The sequence below is a fragment of the Lineus longissimus genome, chromosome 14 (assembly GCF_910592395.1).
Source record: "Lineus longissimus chromosome 14, tnLinLong1.2, whole genome shotgun sequence".
Taxonomy (NCBI): domain Eukaryota; kingdom Metazoa; phylum Nemertea; class Pilidiophora; order Heteronemertea; family Lineidae; genus Lineus; species Lineus longissimus.
Window position 1 is genome coordinate 15,649,911 of NC_088321.1, and position 23,504 is coordinate 15,673,414.

At 43.2% G+C, this 23,504-nt stretch overlaps 2 protein-coding genes and 1 long non-coding RNA gene across 3 annotated transcripts; 1 reads left to right on the forward strand and 2 right to left on the reverse strand.

Moving 5' to 3' along the window:
- Positions 1-268: 268 nt before the first annotated feature.
- Positions 269-1,853, forward strand: LOC135498960 (Rieske domain-containing protein-like). The gene is made up of 3 exons (XM_064789535.1): positions 269-443; positions 799-920; positions 1,621-1,853. The coding sequence occupies exons 1-3, from the start codon at positions 269-271 to the stop codon at positions 1,717-1,719; spliced, it is 396 nt and encodes a 131-aa protein (XP_064645605.1). The 3' UTR covers positions 1,720-1,853.
- A 238-nt stretch (positions 1,854-2,091) lies between these two features.
- LOC135498962 (uncharacterized) lies at positions 2,092-17,513 on the reverse strand. Its single transcript, XR_010449191.1, has 2 exons — positions 15,873-17,513; positions 2,092-6,245 (listed from the first exon to the last, which is right to left on the reverse strand). It is a non-coding gene; the product is annotated as an uncharacterized LOC135498962 (long non-coding RNA).
- A 1,105-nt stretch (positions 17,514-18,618) lies between these two features.
- On the reverse strand, positions 18,619-22,148 carry LOC135498785 (centrin-3-like). The gene is made up of 6 exons (XM_064789233.1): positions 22,065-22,148; positions 21,637-21,772; positions 21,226-21,340; positions 20,932-21,046; positions 20,685-20,761; positions 18,619-20,213 (listed from the first exon to the last, which is right to left on the reverse strand). The coding sequence occupies exons 1-6, from the start codon at positions 22,079-22,081 to the stop codon at positions 20,170-20,172; spliced, it is 504 nt and encodes a 167-aa protein (XP_064645303.1). The 5' UTR covers positions 22,082-22,148; the 3' UTR covers positions 18,619-20,169.
- Between the last annotated feature and the right edge of the window lie 1,356 nt (positions 22,149-23,504).

Consider the following 23,504-nt stretch of genomic DNA (forward strand, 5'->3'; position numbering starts at 1 on the left):
AAGGGAAGGCACTACGCGCAACAACCTGAACCTCGCTGCTCTGGGTAACATTTGTATTTCACATCGTCGTTCAAACCCCAAAATGACCAACAAGGCATGATGAAAAAGAACTTTACTGACAAAATAAATTAACATTTGTGGGAAAATTAAAGGGCTATGACGCAAATTCAAACTGACCATGGTATAAGTAGTTCCTTAATTCGTCGTAAGATGGCATGGCAGTAAAGCGCTGTGCAGGCGATCATTCTGAAGTCGTTCAAACACCGAGATGGCCAACACGGGAGCAGACGTCAGCTTTACCTGGAGGCGCGTGGCAAAAGAGACGGAGGTCAAAAAGAGCAAATGTCAACATGTTTATGCGCAATCTGGAGAGGATGACGATATCATGACCATCTATCTCAACGGCAAGTTTCACGCGATGGAATCGAAATGTGGACACATGGGCAAGTACTTTCATAAAATTCTAAACATGTCACTAGTGTCACGTTGTCATAACTACTGCGAGACGCTTTCACGGCTCTCCATTGACACATCGTTGATATCAAATGACCAGCTCTCAGTCCTGTCTACATGTCACTTATCGAAGGGATGTCGGTATGAAATCGTTTGTTATCAATTCATGTCTCGCCATGTGTAAAGCGAATGGAACAATGTCGATTTTTAACAGAAATTGTGCCGGTTGATGGTGCTACTCCTGGCGGGCTTTTTTCATGTTCCAGATGGTCGCAATCGCAGCCATGTTGTTTCGCGAGTAGGCCCTACTTGTTCTCAACGTCTCTATCTACATGTCTTTTCCAGGCGGGCCTCTCCATGAAGGGGATATCGAAAACATCGGCGGCAATCCACACGTGGTATGTCCCTGGCATGGCTATATGTTCGCATTGCGAGACGGGAAAAGTACTTTAGCACCTGACCTAAAGGTAAGCGTCTGATTGGTTAATAGCTTCAGTGACGTCAGCTGGCATTTTGACAGCTGAAAACGTTCCATTTGGCCCTGTAAAAAACGTGGCATCCCTGATTGAACTGCACAGTCAAGGCTGGGACGTTTCCCGATGCGGACTTTCGCTTAACACCAGCGGGCAGAGCGCATTGGTGGGAAATGGAAGTAATGCATGCTATCATGAAAAGACGCCAACAGTGGGGTAATTTTAGATTATAAAACACTAACAGCCATGCAGTCGGGCTGACCGTAGCCGCTAGCTTTCGGTTGGAAATGTATACCTTATAGATTAGGAGTTTAGGGCGGGCTGTATAAGGTCTATTCTCTCGGGGGCCAGAACATAAGTCCACGTTAAAAATGTTCATGGGGATCATAGGTCTGACTAAGCCCCTTTTGTATCTTATATATAAAGTATCATCAATGTATTAGGGTCATTAAAAAGCTTTTAAAATGTAAAACATTTACGCGGATTGGCTGATCAAAGTGTTGTTTGTGTAGGCCTACCGCTAAATACTTTGTTTTTTACATGCGGGGACACGGCCGCTAAGGTACTTGAAAATACATCAAATTTAAAAGATTTAGTAGTTCTGCCTGTACTGTAGCCATGCATAGCAGGGACGCTCATGATGTCTTGTGTTCTGTGAGTGATCCCCTTTAATGACCACAACTTCTCCTTGCAGCAAAAAGTCTACGAAACTAAAGTAGAAAACGGCAGTCTCTACATCAAGTTCAACTGCGATCTTTCAACCACTCCATTCGTAGCGACGCCTAAGAATTGATATCCAAAGGAAGTGTTCACAACAGTATCCAAGGCAACGCCGCCAGTTTCCATGGCAACGGCGGATGAGCCCAAGAGAGCCAGGACAGGGACTAATTAGTGCGTAAATTGGTGATTGATCCATTAGGGACCCCGCGGTTAAGTTCAGAAATATAGAAAATACATTGTTACTATTAGCACTCTTATAACCGATGAGGCAATCAGCGCTTGCTGTGACACGTGAGTGACATTCATGATGTAACCTTGACCTCGAAATGGAAATAATTTGCTTTTCGTCTCTTAAAGCACGGTTTTCGTCTGGTAGAAAGTGTGTTAAAAGAGAACGGTGGTAGTTTTTGTTGCGTCTTGAAATGAAAACAAAAAGAGCGATTGCTATTTTTTGTAACTTCTCTTTATTCTAATAGATTTCAAAATATAATTGATCGACACGTGAGAAATAATCGGACAACTGGCTAAATGGTATTAATACCCAATAGATGGCGCTTCTGGTACTGATCAGTGTACAGTTGACGTCAACGAGCAGACACTGTCCAAATTTCCGGAATGGCCGACGAAATGGACACACGCAACGGAGTATAAATCATAGGCTTACATAATACCTTTAAATTTCCATCAGAAAGGAAACACCTTGGCACGTGCAGACGTAAGGTTTTTCAGTTCGTTTTACAAACATTGGTGGCGCCACGTGGACAAAATAATACAAGCACAATCATACAGATGGCGCTGCGATGCTGGTAACAAAGTCCGCAGTTGTCTTTTAAATAATAGATGAAGATAGTAGTATATAGATCTGATGTACTCAGCAACATCTTTTGAATAGTCGACGTAACCGGATAGATGTCGACAGTAAGGTTTCAATTTCTGTTCTAAGAGAGCAGCGCAAATAAAACATTGAAATGTGATGAAAACTTCCCTTTGACTGCTTCCAAATTTTATACCCGCGCGAGATCTCGCGTCATCGTAACCGCTGCGACCAAAACTAGGTCAAATGCTTTTTTGTTTTACCAACCAGAAGACAATGACGTAGATGTAGACGAATATTTATGTCAAAAGTGCGCGGATCCAATATCTCAACCTCCCCTGTCTGTTTTACTTCACGTTGTATCGACTTATGGCGAGTAGATGTAATGCTAGTATGTCAGGCTTCTTCCCTGTACTGACTGACTCCCTGGCGGTTTTTCCATTAAATATGATATGATCGTCTCCTCAGAAATCATGCCGCGATATATAATGAACGCTCCTTTTCAAGCTGTTTTATGATTTCGTTCGCGTCTCAGATCAGTGGCATAGTGGCGAGAGAACCGGGCTTATAATGAGGAAAGCGTGCGTTCGACTCTCAGAAGAATCACCGCAAAAAGCGAACGTAGAAGATGAAGAAGAAGAAATTCGGATCTTCATCGAACCCCCCACCGATATATGGAGATAAACTGCCATGAATTCAGAACACGCAACTTTCAAATCAATTTCAATTTGCAAAATGCTTATATGTTAATCAAAATCGATGAGCGTGTCTTCTCCAAGCTGCATGGTATTATCAACTCTATATTGAGATGGGTCAATAATATTCATAATGTCTCGTCTCGGCGCGTGTTTATATTTCATTTGACCCAGGAGCGGTTTCGGGGAAGACGAAACTGGGAGCTGTCTCGACTTCATCAGCAACAGCCACTAGCTCTAACTGGTGCCATGCCGGATACCGTACAGGCATCACGGCTCAGGTTCTCACCATCGACATCGATTTCTTCGAGTAAATACAAGCATCCCAACCTGAGGATCGGGAAAAAGTGAAGGATGTAGAACTTGTCTCGCATTCAATGCTCCCGCTCCTCCCAGTCGAACACTCAAAGAACAAAGCGGATGATTACCTGTAATCAAAATCGATCTCCAGTCAGGGGAGACAAATAGACTCACCTCTCGTCTTCACAATGGACAAATCATATCAAATGGCACCATTCACGGCGGAGCTGCCTTCAATGGAAGTTGCCATGGTAACAGTACTACTACATGATTTTTGTCATTTGCACCACTGGTAAACGGCAACGGTCAGAGGAGCATTTTTTCATTTCTAGCGATGGTTGCCGATGTGTGCAGTTTAATGATGTATAGTATCAGCAGTGTATTATTTATTAGACTAATACACTGATGGGATGATGAAGACCATTAGTGACAGACCTTGTTGGAAGTACTGTGTACCACTCAAGCGGATACCAAAGCCGCTGCCGCCCAAAGGTGGCGCAATACAGGATACATTACATTGAAAACAACACTGAATTGCACCCAAAGTGTGCTAGAATTTAGATAAGGGTTGACCATAGGCATCACCGATTTGGCTATAACATATACAACTTGGCTAAATCGTAAAACCATTAGAACTCCTTCATAAAGTTAGAATTTAAGAGGCTGTTCTCTGTAAAACAGCGAACAAACCTTGAAATTGACATTTCCTTCGATTCGGAAGAGCTCTCATAGCTTCAGGATTTCAAGTTCTAGCAAAGAAGGAAGTACCTATGGCCAACAGTAGCTGTCATCACGGACACCAGACTACGAGGTTTTCTTGCCGAGGTTCGTGACGTACAACCGACAGTCACCACCTGGAAGACGCCCTGGGTCTGGTTGCAATAGCCTGCTAAAGAAGCACCTTCCGCACGCAAATCAACATATATGCAATTAATGAATCTACAAGTATTTGACTAGCACTCTAGTGGCAAAAGCATCCATATTATTGGTTTTATGAGTGTCCTCTTAAGTACACTCATAAGCAATAGAAGAAAAAGAAATTTCGAACATCAAACACGTGTTTCAAAATGACATAAGATACTAACTGTGGCGGCGAAGACATAAAAATCAGACATATTAATCACAACAAGACACTTAGCACGTTACCATGGTTACACAAAGCGTTTAACAAGAAGACCTTGGATAAAAATAATTTGTACAGTATTTTGTTCCTATATCAACGTATAAAGTTCGAGTCTAATTTTTGTGTGTGTTGCTGTGGATACGACAAATAGCACTTTGGTATAGTGACATTAGTTTCGCTGGTCACCATATTTGCTCCTACAACTATTCACATTCTCCTTTCTAATCGCCATTACCTGAATTCATTATCGAATTCCCGACATCATCACTGGTACCACACATTATAGTAACAGCATGGTTACTATACCGCTGAGGTTGCTATAGTAACCACTGTCATCACAGGATGTGGTTGCTAGGGAACCACATTCTACACTTTCGTAATCTGGTTGCCATGGTCGAAACCGCGATGGTTGCCCTCCCGATCGTCATGTAACAACTCCACCTTTTGGCTATCTGCGGAACGAGTTGTGTGCATGTGCTGTTCGTTCATGGCGTGCTCTTCGCCGCCCGATTCCTCTTCTTCCGACTCCTGGTCCCAGTCAGGGCGTAAATGTTTCGGCGTGTTGTCATAATCCAAAACAGGGTGCATGTCATTCTCATTGAGGTCGCCCCCGGATCTGGAACCACAACACATATTACCCAGAATCCGCCGGAAGTCATCACCGACACACAAGTACAAAAAGAATTTCATTGCGCAGTAGAAATGCGACAAGAAGTACATGGTATATCCGGAAATAAAGTGAGCCCATTGGTAGAATTTTGGGTCCATGTAAACTATTTCCCAATAAAAGAACCAATGGATTGTTGAGGCTGCTTCGCAGATGATGAATAATGTCAGCGCTGCAAAGGCCCTGCGCACTTGCAGCATGAATGGCCAAGGCCTCGGGTCCGTCGCTGTACCGCGTTTGACATACATCAACAGCGCTAACGTACAGTACATAAACAACACGAGAACATACGGGATAAACACATTGAACCTCGTCACCAAGAAGTGTACTCCGAGGAGGTTGTGTTGACAACTGTTCCGTTCGCTTGACCACACCTCTCCGCAGATGAAATCGAAAGTGTTAATGGCGGCAACAAAACCGAGCACAAGGAAAACTTCTATGATTGCGAAAATTCGGTTGTACATTTTTTTCACTGCTTGTGACGCGCAACAATATGGTACTAGGGCATACTCTGATAGAACTATCATTAGCCAACGCACTACGTCACGTGTTCCGTTTAATCCGACCTGAAAGAATCCATAGTCGGTCAATCGCATCTTCATATAGGGTGTGATGTCACAGCTTCGTGCGTTCCTCGTAATCAGAAACTGCCATAAAACGGGGACTGTAGTCCCCGCTGCGTTGCTAATGAGGTAAATAATATCAAAGATGGCGACCACCTGTAGCAACAGAGATACAGACCCACGGTTCTTCTTATCCTTACAGAAGACTATAAAAACGAGAATGTTGAGTATCACTCCTAGTAGCTGTAGAAGACCTAATCCGCCCATGATAACGGCTATATGAAGATAATCCAGAGTTTGTACTGGAACCGCTTCTGGACCTTTTATATCCGGTGGTCCCAGTTCGAAAGATCGGAAGAAATCCACGCTGAGGTTGCAGCGGAATCTCGTGTTTGGGAGTTCGTAGGTCATGGTGATTCTTTCTATCATCGGTCAAGCTGAAAATACAAAAGAGAAAGGTTTTTAAAATATAGCCAAAGAGAACTTGGGAGCTCAGATCAAGCTGTAAGAAGATCTTGCGATGGCAATGCCAACTGCAGCCAACTACCAGATATCGGCTAACGCGTTTGTACAACACGGGTGACTGCCGTCGACTCGCCATCACCCGCGGTTGATCAATAGGCGGCGAGAACACGCTTGGGCCACGTGAGAAAATGTGGCCAAGATCATCCTCAGAAATAACGCCACGGCTGCCCACTGCACTCCCTTCCGCAATACGGCCCTGGACCTGGGAAAAACGTTCATCGATGTATTTTTTGTTCAGGAATTTCTGACATTTTCCGATAATTCGTTGGCGTAATTTCTGCCGCACTGCAGGCACAGGAAGGATGCTGTTGTGGGAGCTATTGTTGTTCTTTTGTTTGTGAGCATTCTGGGTAATGGAGACAAACGGGATGTCATCTTACTCAAAGGATGTTGCGCACATTCCGAACTAACACAGCCTTTGGAAATCAATCCCCGCTCAGGTAAAAAAACAATGGTCGAATTTGCTGGTTTTGGCAAAATAAACGGAGACAAGATATGTGGATATTATTTCAGAAAATCTCAGTACGAAGTTTTCCGTAAAAAGTTGGTCTGGAGTGGCAGTTCACTTTTGGCCAGGTGCATGCTTTACTGCCTCAATGATTTTCATCCTCGTATTTCATTTTAGTGTTGAAGTTTTCGCCGATAAACATCAACAGCAAACCAACCTCGACAATAAACCTCGTGTGCAGACTGCGATATTACATTGCATTTATACTGTCCTGTTTAGCAGCTTAATCATTGGCAGAGGTGGTTGATTGACCGTGGCCTCCAACCTCGTGTCGACCCCAGGCTGAAGCCAATAAGACGTTCAGCCAAATTGATCTCACCAACATTGCCACATCTCACAAGAATGATCAAATGATGAACTAACTGACATGGCCGTGGCATCTCCCGCCAATGACGTCGAGGGTATTGATAAATGACGGACTTGTTGGGGCGGCCGGTAATGATAAGAAGCTGGACAAAAAAAGATGGTTCTCTAGTCAATTTGGATGCAGACAGTTTTTCTGATCAATACGAGAATGATTTGTTTACGTGTTTCAGTACAAAATAGGAGAGATTTTGGATCTAAGTCTGTACCGCTGAGTAGAGTTGGACACTGTCCACCGCCAAAATTAAAGGCAGACAATGTTCAAATCCAATATGGCGACATAACAAGACGGGAGCAAAACACAATGAGACGTTGAAATCCAGTATGGCGACTGCAAAAACGTTGAAATCCAACATGGCGATTTGGCCCGACAATGAATACGAAATCAAATATGGCGACGAGCTAGAATAGGACGGCTGGAAAAAGGTTGAAATCCAACATGGCGATTTGGCCCAACAACGAATACGAAATTAAATATGGCGACGAGCTAGAATAGGACGGCTGGAAAAAGGTTGAAATCCAACATGGCGATTTGGCCCAACAACGAATACGAAATTAAATATGGCGACGAGCTAGAATAGGACGGCTGGAAAAAGGTTGAAATCCAACATGGCGATTTGGCCCGACAACGGAATACGGAACCAAATGTATATACGAAATAGAAGTTAAAATTTAAGATACATTGTGATATAAAATCCAGTATGGTAACACTGTGTACACTGCAGAAAGTCGGTCGTAGACGGAGAATTCTGAGATTCCCGGCAGCACCAAACATCACAAGAATTATTTACGTGGATTTTCCGATATCATTTGTATGATGTTATTCCAGGCAGACGATATCCATTGTGAATCCGTTCCCACTTCATGTTGTTCTCGCGAGATGACCCCAGGAGATATTCGATAAAAAACTCTCAGATACACAGACGTAAATCGGATAAAGAGTAATACTAACTGAGGCGCATGATCAAGGCCATTGGGAATAGGGTAAATTACCGCGCCATCCGGACCGCCTAACCAAGGTCATTACATGGCAAAGCAACAATTAATCTCCCTAGCAACGACAACTGCGGCGTTGGTGACATTTGGTAATCAGAAAATGCGGCTCGGGACAGGCAAATGGCATCACGAAACATCTGGTGACATGATCGATGTTTTTCGTAATCAAATTAGATCCATGATAGGAGTCACCCAACATAAGCTGCAGCAACACCATTGTTGAGTTTTGAATGATTTTCGTAGTAGGTTGACGTAACAAATGCGAACTGAGAGATTGCTTGTCTTTGTTATCGAAGATGACAAACCAAGCCAGGAGCTGCAAATATACATTTCAACCTCTTCATTGTCTTCGAACTCGAAGCTATAAAAGAGAGGTTACGCAACGCCAATGCCAACGTCACGACATCCACTCACACTGAGTACGTCGAAATTATACGGAAGTCGCATGAGTTTGCCATACAGTATTTACAATGATCACCAATTAGCCACAGAATGAAAGTGAAAAATACAACGCTCTCGCCAATTCCGTGGTCGTTATTAACTGAACGGATGATATCGAGCCATTCCCAACACTAATTGCTATAATTTCACCCATCCTATTTCAGTCAGAAATGACAAGGGTTGTAGCGATAGTGCGATACGGGTCCCCAAACAAGGCGATAGGCGGATCCGTCGGTGTCAAGGCAAACAGGCTCGTATTGGCGACAACTCGCCATTTGGGAATCCTTCCCGGACCGCTAACTCAATAAGTATTGATTCGATAACCAAGACATTGATACGATCGTGTGTTGATGGAAGAATTCCCCCAGAGGCGCGGTACCATTTTGCCCGACAGACCTAAAATCAGAGACGGATAGAATAGCCTGTAGGGTAGAGCAAGCAAGGTTCTACAACCCTACGAACGTTGAAGGAAGAGGAACGAAGATGAACGAAAGGTGTGTTTCGTCATGGAGTCCTGCGCGTAAGCGACTCTCGTCAAACGGCGTTGTACGACCCGTAAGGCCTATTTTCCCTTCGCATCTGACGACACAGACCGAGGTGAACCACATTAAGTGTATTTGCCCTTGGCGATTTGAGCCTACCCACCCAGGAAAGCTGTCCATGGGGGTCGATGTTGTCAAGATTTTCACCGATAACACTTTGATGAGACAGTTCTGAGAAGAAGGGGGATTTAAGCCGAGGTGCGAACGGTCTTTCTTTAAAGACTGGCTCGGCCTGAATACTTATAACTGCGAGTGAAGGAGGAAAGTAACCTACATTAGCAGCCCATTCCATCTTGTGCAACAGAATACGAAATAAACGAAAACTCTCGTACCCGATGAATGTATACCATTCCTTGCTTGAAATACAATATCCTACCTGACTCTGTTCTATCCTCAAACCACGAAGCTCATCAACTGTACAACTCGCGCCGAATATACTTTCATCCCTGCCTCTGATCGTTTCATTAATTTCATTGCTCGTTTATCGTAGCAACTGTTCGCACTTGATAGCATAAAAACATCAACGTCCATCCATGGTTGGAGAGATTTGTAAGTTATTGGCGACACTCAGCATGCATTGAATTGCATGATGTGCTAGGTCGGCCAGCAAACGAGTGATTTAAGTCGCTGCTACTATAGCGATTGCATTCGACAATAAGCATTCGTTCGCGGTGGTCATCACAGGTACGCGCGAAAACATAGAATCGGCGGAAACAGTCACTCTTCGCAGTGGATTTACTGCTTCTTCTCAGGGTCAGTATACATGACGTAGGAGTGAAGAACCCTGAATCTCAGGATGAGTTAACAATGGAAAAACCGCTCGACACAAACATATGGCTTCTGCCAGTACTGTCTGCCACCATCACTCCCTAGCTTATTAGCAGAGCCCACTCTCTGTAGCTTAGAAGCTACATACATGCTAACCAGGCTAACAACCGAGCTAACGTAGCAATGCTACTCACGACCACATATAACGCTAGTAAACTGAATACTTTTACTCCAGCGATCAATACAGATGAATCTAGCACAGACATCTGACTGCAATTTTCATATATTTACTAGCAATGTCAATATGTTTCGCATGGTTTGAATACCGACGCGAGTGTGCGATAGAACTAGTGGTACCTAAACTACGGTATTCACCAAATGCAGTACCGTCACATGGGGCGACTTTCAACAGTGGGGTCAGAACACCCGGCTTCTGATGTTTCTCACCACAACACATCTTTCTCTTGCGTACAGGGTCTCCCCCTAGAACGTATGTACCGAATGCATTGACTTGATATGTGAGGGTGACCTTTAAGAGGACAACTTTGGCCACCAAGGTTTTTGAATCATACCAAGATACCAACGCTAAGTTAAAATGAGGCATTTCCAATGTGTTCAATTTCATTCGGTTTCCACTCAGCCGATCACATTTGTTGCTTGTACCCGATACATAGGCAACCCACCGCGAAAGATGGGGAAATACAAGACTTTAGGCTTCAATCCTCCCCTGGAATTAGTTATTAACATTCTCACAACGAAAAGCGCGGAATAATTTGGTTATTCTTCCGTCTAGCATGTTAAATCTCTGGGAGTTCAGTTCATCGACCTGGGATGCCGAAACTGCTGAAACGATTTTGTTCTGTGTGTCTGGTTGTTAATTCTCTCGAAGCATGCTACGCCACGTTTTCTGGTTTAACAACATAACCTTGAGGGAAGGTGGCTGTCTTTGAAGGCTACTTTGACCTCAAACATTCTCAATGAACGGCTAACCGCATGCGCATACAAAGAGTGGTACTTGAATGTTCAAATATACCAGTTGCGGCGTCTTCCCCAAAGAAACACCGATCCAGACCTATTGATGTGGATTTTAAAAGAAGAGGCGGACTAGAAGGCTACCGTGGGTGGTTTTCTCTGATCTGGCTAACGTCTCGGAGCCCGAAACATCTTTTTTCCGACAAGATAAATTTGCTGATGCTTCGAGATTGTAAGGGCACACCAGCTTAGAGATATGTTTCAGTTATAAAGTCACGAATACCCATCATTTCATCAGAATGTCACGCTAGTTTAAGTCATAAATGAAATAGCCTAATTGCTAAAGATACCCATCATTTTGAACGTCACGCTCGTTTTCAAGCAATAAAATACCTCCTGGCTAATGGTACCAACGTATTATTTTATACTCCTCGCTCATTTTCAAGATAAGAATCTTCCCAATGAATTGCAAGTTGGATCGAAGAAGAATTTACGCAAAACATGAAATTAATCTCACGCTTGAAATAACTATACCCAATCAATTATTGAAGATCTACCGGCAGGCTGCGCGAGGCAATTGACAAGGTTAAAGAAATGGCTCGAACCATGCTTTTCGTTGGGATAAAAACCTTCACAGTCAAGGTCAGGGTATTTTTTTAAAGGGCCAACTTGGGCATATGTTGGTTTTTGTACAAAAACGGCTTCCAGCAGGACCGCGACTTCTCCAAACAGAATTAATGAAAACTCTTTGAGCCATAAACAATGCACTAGAACGGGGTGTAACATAAGGCCTGCCTGAAATTCGCAAGCCATATGCCAAAAACTGCCTTCCAACACTGGTGATAATCGTTATCAGAGAACGGCATGATTGTCATACAACAGGTGGCGGCGCATGGTGTCAAGCAGGGACATTATCCTCCTGGTCAGGTAAGTCCCACGCCCAAGTTGTCCCTTTAACAAGGACTGTATTTCGAGCTTACCTACAAGGCGACTATCGTTCGAAGGAAAAGCTTCTAACACACGTCGATTCTCTAGGAATCGAGACGGATTTTCGAATGAAGGATATGCAAGACGAAAGACTACCCGCTTATACAAACTATCCAACATCACCGTAGCTCCAGACACGCACCGCTCTATGCTTGTTGATATGACGTTTGTTCAACTCCAACATACATCAAAATGCAACCTATTTATTAGCCGCATGCCTCCACTGCGGGGTATGTGAACAAGGTAAATAACTTGATCGTAAATTTCTACGATTTCCTAAACTTCCGAACGTAGGATACGTGAGAGGTAACCTTACCTCTGCAGGAATTATGATACTTTGTGTATACTTTTTGAAACACAACCAGCGCTCATCTAAACGTGATTCAGATTTTCCTAACACTCCCCAGCAGTGGTTCTCATTTGGTGACCGTAACCACCGGCCTGAATTCTTTTGACGTGAGGGGTTAAAACATAATCTCGTTGAAAGGTACAGGCTAAAAACTGGAGTCAAAGATGAAAGTAGCGGGAAAGATACATGGGAAAGATTCATCTTTTTTTCTCATTTACTTAGAGCCACGGGTTCTGCGAACATGCCCACCAGTCACTCAATGCATGCGTAAACCTTTCACGAAAGTAAACCTTTTTCATGCATTCTTTGTTTCCAGGCAAGCTGATACAGAATATGTTTACTGAAGCAAAGAAGTCAATACGCTAAAGATAACATTATTTGTTTTGAGAGGAGAAAAAAGTATTCTTGAGTTGTGGGCATGATTTACTCACCAGTAGAGTACAAATCTGAGCGACCCAGATCGCGCATGTCTGAGTCGGTCAGTCCTTAAAGGGACAATATGGGCGTGGGATTTAGCTGGCCAGGAGACTGATACCCTGGTCTCCACTAGGTGATGCCACATGTAACATCACACTGAGGCTGACCTCTAAGGCTACACCCCGTTCTAGGGCATTGTTTATTACCAAACGGCAATTCTTCCAATACCATCTCAAGATCCAAGTTTCTTCGATCCGCCGTCTTATAAACGACCCAAGGGCACGCTCTAAATATGGTTTTCACATCTATAGTTAGCCCAACCACCCTCAAATAGCATCCTTAAACGTTCTTAGAAAATTTCTAGTTGCCATGGTAACAGCCTCATGACAATGGTGTTGGTAGCAAAGATACTAATGCGGCGTAACCGAGGTCTTAGGATGCGGATGGGAATCTGACACGTCTGACTGGCGTGTTGAGTTCGGTGATTATGGTCTGGGGTTGTTGTAACGTGTCCGAGCCGATTTGGTTTCGGTATTCACCCGGCTTCCATTCACCCGGATAACCATTGACAAAACCTAAGAACAATGGGAATTTAGGTGTATGTGTGCGCGGGCTTAGTTTGAAGACAATATGGCCGAGCATTGGCTTAAGATGTCGCAGAACTGGCCGCCAAGAAACAGATAAGCAAAGCTTCATGACACAAAAGACCCCGAGCACCGAATGAAACGATCAATTTTTTCATCCGATATTCCACATCACGCCTGCTGCATTCTTTGATGTTCATTATTCCGATCGCCAGCTGATCAAAAGCAATCAGCATCGCTAGTGAACAGGATGATGATATATCGCAAGAGAAAATACATCATTACGACAGGTCATCATTCAACAGGTTGAGCTGCTCAGTCAGGCTTGAATCCCCGTTTTGCGAGTTGTCGCCAGTTCAGGGAGTAACGCCCTTCACACCTGCAGAATCAACTTCCCCTCTCATGCCCAATCACGTCCACCGTCGCGAGATTTACGAGTTTTTATCAAAATAGGTTCGCCCCAAAAAGAGCACATCTGTCTTTGTTGATTTCAGCGACGAATTCCAAATACTTTCTGTCACATGGTCAAATGAAGATTTAACAAGATACCGCACTGCGTAAAATGCTGTACATGTACATGCCGCCACGTGTCAATGGCAGCGCCCGAATTGGCGACAACTTGTTAAACGGGGACCGTGTCTGACTGTGACTTATCGGCTGTAACGAGGAAACACTACCATCGACACTAATTATTCCATCAAAACTTGTCGTATTTTATGTCCCCGACTGCGGTCACCAAATGATTTTGACAGCACTCTTGCTAATGAACTCAAACGATACGCAGAGCGAAGAATATGACTTCTTGTTTACCTTCGAAGCCATAGCCAAGAGATACCTTATGGGAGATACGACACGGCATCTCTTAGCAACATTAAACCCTCATGTCATCTGGTTAATGCATTATTCAGGTAATGATTGTCTTGGTAATTGCTTGCCAGCAGGCAGGCAGAGGAAGACGACATTACGACATGGGGTTGTGAGGCAAGATGACAATGTCTAATTGAGCTAAGCTTGAAGCACAATTTACAAAACTGATTACCCATTATCGGACAACCTGATGCAGAAGGCATATTTAGTAAAACGGGTCGAGTGTCATTCACTAAAGGGACCACTTGGGCATGGGATTCACCTGGTCAGGAGGATGATTCCCCTCCCTACCACCATGCGCCGCCCCTTGCAGTAGCACTCACATCAATGCAGATCTGTAATACTGATTTCAGCCAGCGTTACGAGGCCTGTGAATTTCAGGCAGGCATATGGATACATCCCGTTCTCGTGCATTGTTTACTGCAGTTGAATGATTTGCAATTATCCTGTTTCGAGAAGTCACGGTCCCGCTGGAAGCCATTTTTGTAAAACCAACATATCGCATGCCCAAGTTGCCCCTTTAACGCATAGCGTGATGCAAAATGCATGTGAATTGCTTACAAAAGCTATACATTTTACTCACAGCTGATAAATCATTAGTTATCGACGTTTGTTTAGAGAGGAGAGTGCATGCAACCGACCAGCTTGGAGTAAACAGTATTCGTAGACTGTAAGCAGAGAACAGATTCCCGCCCTAGAAATTGGCATCAACTTCTTTTTTAAAAAGAGTTCTGTATACTTGCGTTATGATTTCCTGTTCTAGCCAAAATGGTGGTTCCTATGGTCTTATCCATATTCAAGGTGTTTGTCGCGTATTTAGGCGAAAAAGTATCAGGATGTTGCCAACATTTCTCACTTAGGTGACTGTAGTTTTGACTTGACCAACAACTTGAAGGACTGTCTTTGTAACCAAGGAACCTGCTATCGACATCACACTGGCCGTGTTGCATACAGGTGCAAGCGCTGCAGATCTAGGCCGCCGGCAAGTAATTGAAAACGATCGTTGACGAAAGAAGTTGCCGTCGCTTTTGACAAGCAACATACTGGGTATTCGTTGTGATAAGAATTGTAAAATAATCCATGTGACGCTACGCTGAAACGCACACGAAACACATGGACCCAGTGTGCTTGGATGAAGAAAAAATTCAGCAAACATGCAATTGAAGTAGCTTATTTCTGAGTAAATGCGGGTATCGGATATGTTTTTATTGCGAGAAAATGAGTCCAGCAGAATGTCGCTTGAGTACCGAATCTTAACAGTTTCAAGGTTGGTTTGGATCGATGGTCGGGTGATAGTCCCACTATCTTTGAGCACTCTTTATTTGAGGAAATGAATGGTATATGAATACAATTTGAGGACTGAGACAAGAATGATAAGAAGTAGCCTATTAGAAGAATCTAAGCCTTTCTACCAAAACGTAAAAATCATTACCACCTCGCGCGCACTCTGTATTTTCTGAGTTGTGCGGTGAAATAACAGAAAACGGTCACAGACCTGCATGATGATGATGATGATGATGGTGATGATGATAACGATGACGACGACGGCGACGACGATGATGTTGATGATGATGAAAGAAGCACCTTTTTCAGCGCGCGTGACAGATTCCTTTCACACCGCCGTGCACAGACCTTGCACATTCTAAATCGTCAGAACCTGCCAATCGTATGATTTTGCAAAAGGCCCCCATTAAAGACATCAGACCCTAAGGGTTAAGTCGGAGAAATGTTATAGATATACTCACCTGAGACTTAATTAGTATCCCCAAAACATTCCAAAGAATAATTGAACGTGTTCCACTTCTTAATACTCGGCAATGATCGAATTCCGTCAGCGTTCGATTTCTATGAAAATAGAGGGAAAGAGTATTGTATTCCAATTACGTTCGTCAACCGTTCAATACAAAAAGAAATTCAAAGACTTCCAACTCTCATCTTAGAGAAAGCAACTCGCTTATGTATCATTGGGTATCGTAAAGGCAAGGTCTTTGAAAAGTACTGCTAGCCACCAGGTTACACTATATGATGCAAATGTTCGTGGCAAAGAATCAAGTCAGTAGTGCCAAGGTAACTCCCTAGCGGCGCGTTAAATGATAGAATATGTTTTTCTACCAATTAGCGCTTTCTGGCGCGAGAAAGCAACCACCTTCAAGCCAGAAGCTGTAATGAAACAATCCTCTCAGCAAAAGGTGCCGTACACACGTATTGCTGTAACCAGTGATCCAGTCTCACCTGCCAGTCTCTTAGAAATATATAGGCCCCCTATGAATACTGATCCCAATGCTATATTACCTCACCATCAGTTCTAACTGAACCGTCCAACCAGAAAACCGTAGCTAGATGAACGCTCCAGCGGTAGCTCAACTATACTCGGAAGATAATCGTTAAGACAGCTTATGTTACTGATGCAATGTCTTCCGTGACCAGAAATCCGTAGATGAAATCTACAAAAGCTATCACAGCGTGTAGCTCTCCACAGACTAAACACTGCCAAATAATCCCGAGGTTCGTCGACAGTCAAGAACGATACTTGTATTGCCAAGCAACAACTGCAAGCGTCGGATCCTCTGCTTTCTCTCTCGATCTCCAACCTGGTTTTACTAGCACAAAAGTCCTAACGCAAGCCTTTCCAACGATTGAACAATGTCAGATAAAAAACAATCCTCTTCTCGTCACCACGCGAACGAAGCGACTGACACCGATATTCTTCCCAAGTAAAATCCATACGTGCACAAAATCAGTCGGCGAAACTATTTTCAGGTTCGAATGACTTGCTGTACGGTTAAACTTCCCAATCCAGCACCTGGTATCAACACCAACACCAACACACGTTCACGTAAGCCGCTAGAATTCCACATTTCTGTTTTTTCTCCACAAGCAACCACTATCGGGCAACGGCGAGGCAGCACCAGGCTTCTCCGAAAGCTGAGGCGACCGAAAGCGTTGAAAACGCTGCTGATGTCTCGATTCGTCCCAAAGGTCTCCTTACTCTCTTTAAGTGCTTTCGCTGAATGTACCCTCCGGAATCAGGGGATCGGCCTCGTCCCGCCCGCCAACATAGGAAGACTATGTTCAGGAATACCAAAGACCTCAAGGATCTAGTCACCCGGAGGAAATCAGGGGTTAATGATAGCTTCTCTGAACCTGCACACAAACAGGGCCGATGAAGAGAACGTTTACCTCCGATTGCCTCCGGACTGAGACAACCTGGCAGTCGCCGCTGATCAAACCTCTGAGAGAACTTGTACCGTATCGATTGCGGACTTCTTCGGAATAACTCTCTTCAGGATCAACAGTTTATGAATATGAGAGTATGAAATACTGATCCTCACACCACGGATATGCTTTCAGTCTAAGTGGAAGCAGAGGGAAATCTGGAATGATACGAAATGAATGAGTGCTTCTGGCTTGATTCTGGTTGTGTCCTCCAATACCTCTCAAATATCCATCATGTAGGCCTGTCCAATCCTACAACGAAATGTAGTTCAGAGCCTTCAAAATACCGGTTTCTTTGTTCAGCGTGGACCATGTGGCTTCCATCCATCCAATAAAATGAGGACATTAATCTTCGAGTTGTCACCTGACTCGAGTCTTGGCCGAGTTTTTGTTTTCGTTGTCGTCATGAGTCGGCTCCTCGCCCAGGTCAGTAGGCCGCGGTCTTTAGTAGGTCGCATCTGCGAAGCCCCAACCGCAGACTTCGTCAAGAGCCAACAGGAGTACATGCACATACAAAGGGAGAGCTGAGACCTCGGCTTGTCAAGACCATTTCAAGGGCTGAAACCTCGGTCTGGCAAGACCATTTCAAGGGCTGAGACCTCGGCCCGTCAAGACCATTTCAAGGGCTGAGACCTCGGCCCGTCGAGACCATTTCAATGGCTGAGACCTCGGCCTGTCAAGACCATTTCAAGGGCTGAGACCTCGGTCTGTCAAGACCATTTCAAGGGCTGAGACCTCGGTCAGGCAAGACCATTTCAATGGCTGAGACCTCGGTCAGGCAAGACCATTTCAAGGGCTGAGACCTCGGTCAGGCAAGACCATTTCAAGGGCTGAGACCTCGGCCTGTCAAGACCATTTCAAGGGCTGAGACCTCGGTCAGGCAAGACCATTTCAAGGGCTGAGACCTCGGCCTGTCAAGACCATTTCAAGGGCTGAGACCTCGGTCAGGCAAGACCATTTCAAGGGCTGAGACCTCGGCCTGTCAAGACCATTTCAAGGGCTGAGACCTCGGCCCGTCAAGACCATTTCAATGGCTGAGACCTCGGTCTGGCAAGACCATTTCAAGGGCTGAGACCTTGGTCTGGCAAGACCAAGTTCTTCAGAGAGCTGAGACAAAAACCTTTCCAATTCTTTTGTCAAAAAGGCGTTTTTTAGGAGGGTAAAAAACGGAATGCCTCCAAAAATCAGAAATGTCTCATCGCTGAAACATCTAAAGTTAATTGTGTAGCATTCACAATCAACCAAAATCATATAAAATGAAAACAGGACAACTCCTTGATTTATAAAACATTTATTTTGTGGCAGTGGGTACAAAAATGAAATGTGAGAAAGATGATGAATAAGTGAACATCTGACAAAATTATGGACATCTTACAAAATTGGTGGGATTTCTCGTCATATTATTGCTTCAACAAAGCAGGTTCTCTCAGGAGATTTTTCCTCATAGTCTGAATTGTCGCAGGAAATCATTAATTACTCAAACTACTGGTGGCATTTTGAGTACGTTCAGCAAATTACCCGTCATGCGGGCATAATGAGGTCAGGTAAATATGAGGCGAACCAGCACCATCAAATGTAATACAAGACAACTAATGGGAATGCGGATAACATCACTAAAGATAAATTCAATTTGTCTCAAGATTGTTAATCCGTAAGTCCGAACAATTTATCTTCAAATGTATTTTCAGGTATTTCGTGCATGGACACAGGCTGAGTGACAGAAAACCGAGAAATTTCAACCAAGGCATTTATGTGTATAGTACCCCCAGGTATATGGCACGGCTTAACCCGCCAGCCATGAGGGAATTCCTTTATGGCCCAGTGGTTGGCGCGTTGGCCCCAGAGTGGAAGTCAGGCAACGTTGAGCGCGGTCAACCTTTGGATCGGTGACCAGCCTGTACAATACAATGTGTACCAAAGAAAATGGAATATTTTCATTTCTACAACACTTGGCCAACATTTTTGCTCTCTTGCGGTATTTGGTGTAACAACGAAAACCCCAAGTTCAGTATCAATTCCTTAACATGGTAAGACACAAATTACAATACACTTATAACAACATGTACACATATGAACACATCACACATCAAACCATTCTGGCATTCAGTGCTATTTCAATACAACATTCATTCAATAGAGGTGGCCAATGTCTAGAAACAGGAATCCATCTCTACACGTTTTTGAAATTTTGGAATTGAACACAAACCGAACATCCTCTCCAAAAGCAAATCCTCCTCCAGTTGTCAACCAGCAACATTGGATTAGCATAAAACAGATCTATTTCTTGGACTTGAGGGTAAAGCTCAAATACTGTAGAACCTCTCTATTATGAACACTGCTTGGACTGACAAAGCTGCCCTTAATAGAGAGGTGTCCTGATAAGAGAGGTCAAATTGAAGGGTAGCAACCAATTTCGGACAAAAAAGTGTCCTTGATAGAGAGATTGTCCTTAATAGAGAGGTGTCCGCTAAGGGAGCTTCCAATCTAAATGCTTTTAATTCAACAAGTTATTGGAAATATGAAAAAAAATGAAAAAAATGTATAAATTTTCCAAATTTTTGATATTTTGGTGGATTACGAAATATCTTTCCATTTTTTAAATAACAAATTTTAAAAAAATTCTCCATTTTATTTTCCCCATTTTTTATTTTTGCCAATCAATCTTTCACGAAATCCACAAAAATAAAACGGTTCACCATATACTTCAGGACTTATGTAGAATGAATCATCCAATTTGACATAAAAAAACATGAAATATCTAATAATACTAATATTGTTCATGAGATTTAAATTGATTTATCCAATAGGCTGTAACGACTCTGTGCTTTACGTGTCGCCGGTCATGATGGAGAGGAATTCGCCTTCATTAACTGAAATAAAGAGACAAATTCCTTAGTTTCAGCATCATTTTGAAAATTATCATAAAGAATCAAGAATAGGAGTTGGGCTCTCAATTACAGTGGGCACCCAAATCACAGGGATGCCAACGAGCTAAGCAAAAAGAAATATTTTTCTTGAAAAAGCTTATCCTTTCTGCCAACAAAAATGCATCTGAATTGCTTAATTTTGCTCCAATTTTGAAAATTGAAAATTCCTAAGCAAACGACATCAGATATCAAGTAACTCTCATTAAATTAGGCAAAAAAAGACAAAATCTGACATGAAGATTAATTTTGAATGTCTGTCAGCCGCATCCAACCAATTCAAGGGCTTTCACGATATGATATTTTCCATTCTGCTAATGCTATCCTGACCAGCTCTCAGATCATGCAGTTATTGCAGTGTGACAAGTCATGCCAGAACATTATTAGGTAATTCTGCTAAAGATTTAAGAGACTTACTTTCGCCATCCCCATCTCTGTCAAATTCATCAATCATCGCCCGTAATTCTTCATCAGTCATGTTTTCACCAAGTTCCCTGAAATCGAAAAGATGAATTTTACGATGGCAGTATGACAACATCCAAGCTCTAGAATAAACCATCAACAGGGTAGGCCACTTGCCACTACCTGTAACTTCAGCCAGCATGAAAGTTTGAACTTAAAGCCGTGAATTTTCACGTCAAACTGACACTTTAGACGAACCTACCTAGCTACCCGTCGTAAATTTCTAAGACTGATTTTCCCCGAGTCATCATCGTCGAAAAGTTTGAAAGCTTTCATAATCTCCTCTTGAGGATCTCTCTCCAACATCATGTCCGTCACTGAAACAAGATACCAGAGTCAAATTTAGAATATACTGTAATACATACTCATTTATTTTGCAAAAAAATCCCCAAAAAAAATTTTATTTTGAGGGATGTAACTGTACTGGCCACGATATAGCAGTATTTCCAGTGAATTTCGACTAACTTTCCCTGCTCCCACATCCCGGGATACTTACTGACTTCATTGAAATCATCAAACTGTATCTTTCCCGATGCCTCTCGGTCGTAATCACGTAGAACTTTTAAAACATCGGCCTTCTTTACATCGAAACCCAACGCTCTCATCGCAACCTACAAATGTGGAATTCAAAGTCAACATTATCTTGCTGAGTAAAACGCCTTACTATTTGGCCTAGAATTTAACAATTTTCTTTCTTCTACAAATTTTCCTCTGGCCAATCATGGCAATGAACTAATACACGCCTGCTTGTAGGGTCACGCATTTTCCTTTTCATGAGTGAGGCCTTGCTTCAAACTAAGCACTTCCTCCAGGCGTTTGCTTTTTTAACTTGGTCATAGGGTGTTAATACGTGCCCGTCACAGTAAGTTGAGAGTCCCAGATCTCTTTTCTAACCCATCAAAGTTACCTTAAGTTCATGATAGTCAATGGCCCGATCTTTGTCAGTGTCGAATAATTCAAATGCCTCTCGAATCTCCTGTTTCTGTTCCTCGGCAAGTTCACGTCGCTTGCGTCTTTTTCCCTTATCTGGTGCAAAGTCGGCTCTGAAAATCCAGTACGTTTACTATAATAATCACACTAGGCTACCATTTATTGAAGTGAAATGAAGAACTTTTTGGGAGACAGATGTCGTAAGCACTGCAGACTGAGAAGGATGTGCCCTAAAATCCATGTAAAAATACACTACAAAATGTACAGGGTGGTCCTATACAAATTCAGAAACCAAATTTCGGACGGATATTTTGGTTTTCAGGGCGTTTATCATTAAACTAACTATACATATCAATATATCAATGGATTCTATAAATAATTATTATTTCATTTAATGTATATCACCTCAAAGATAAACTCATGTTTGTCAGTAATTCGACAAAAACTGAAGATAAAAATCTGTAAATTCGGAAAATGGCGGTAGTTGCAGCGTCCTCTGTCGCATTTTCGATGCACTATTTGGGTCATACTAACCAGCGTCCACCAGCGTTCACCAGGTTTAAAAGCATAATTTAAAATCATCAAAATAAAATATAATGGTCAGAAACGAAATAAGCAGGACATTTCCTCATCGTTTCATGACATTTGTGTGCTAGATTAGCGAGTTTTTGTCTAAAATGTACCAGCGTCCACTACCCAGTCGACGGCCATGTTGGATTTGACTTGGAGGAAATGATGATGTTAGGGCTTCCCAATACTGCATGAGCCTTGTGGTTTTAGACAATATCTCCCTTATCTTACACCTAAATGTCATGCAATTTTCGTGAAATGTGTTTTATGGTGTACTTATTTCTTTCATGGCTACTAAATTTCATTTTGATGACACTAAACCTGACTTTAAACCTGGTGGACGCTGGTGGGCGCTGGTGGACGCAGTTTAGAATGACCGCGGTTGGGTCCATTCTCCAAGCGTCGCCAATGGTGATTATTGCCGTACCCAAGTCTCACTTGACCTACTGACTCTGTATGAATTTCAACGGGTTTATGTAAAATTCAGACGGCCCGCCGTCCATTCTCCAAACGCCGTCAATGGAGTTTGTCGTCGCCAAGTCACACTTGACCTACTGACTCTGTAAGAATTTCAGCGGGTGAATGTAAAATTCAGAGGGGCTGCCGTCCATTCTCCAAGCGTCGCCAAGTGTAACTTGACCTACTGACTCTGTAAGAATTTCAACGGGTGTATGTAAAATTCAGAGGGCCTGCCGTCCATTCTCCAAGCGTCGTCAATGGTGATCATCGTCGCCAAGTCTCACTCAACCCACTGACTCTGTGAGAATGCGGATGCATGTACAGGGTGATCCCCAAAAAATGCTTCAAAACATATATCTTTTGCACACTATAGCTCATTTGTCCTGCCCTGAATCTATGTTTGACAGCCTTTAACAGATTTCTGAGTCAACATTGAAGACAGAATGGCAATTGTGCATGCAGGGGATGGGAAGGGAAGGATGTCCCGTGATTATCCTGTCCTATGTCTATGATCAATATCCGAGACAGACTCAGGTGCCAAATAATCACTCCAGAATCTGTACAGTTCCCTCTGTGTCTGCAAAAACAGGCCGCGTACTCAAGTTCTTCATCAAAGGCTTTTCGAGTGATCACAGGCGATTGAAGATACCGGCTCGCAGAGGTCAATTCAACCTATAAAAGAGGTCTCTTATATCCAGGTTTTATGTGTGTTTTTTGCAGCTTGCGTTGGGTCTGACGAGATGCCTGGCTGACTTTTCCAAGGGAATGGGCTTGGCAGAATTAGCGGGGAAAGAAGACCCTGTTGCGCCTAACCCT

Excerpts from the sequence above, each read along its gene's own strand:
- LOC135498960 (XM_064789535.1), top strand. The coding sequence starts at position 269 with ATGGCCAACACGGGAGCAGACGTCAGCTTTACCTGGAGGCGCGTGGCA. Across the intron at positions 444-798 it reads ATCGAAATGTGGACACATGG|GCGGGCCTCTCCATGAAGGG; the intron begins GCAAGTACTTTC and ends TGTCTTTTCCAG. Across the intron at positions 921-1,620 it reads CTTTAGCACCTGACCTAAAG|CAAAAAGTCTACGAAACTAA; the intron begins GTAAGCGTCTGA and ends TTCTCCTTGCAG.
- LOC135498785 (XM_064789233.1), bottom strand. Across the intron at positions 20,762-20,931 it reads AATTTACGACGGGTAGCTAG|GGAACTTGGTGAAAACATGA; the intron begins GTAGGTTCGTCT and ends TTTCGATTTCAG. Across the intron at positions 20,214-20,684 it reads CAGAGATGGGGATGGCGAAA|TTAATGAAGGCGAATTCCTC; the intron begins GTAAGTCTCTTA and ends TCTTTATTTCAG.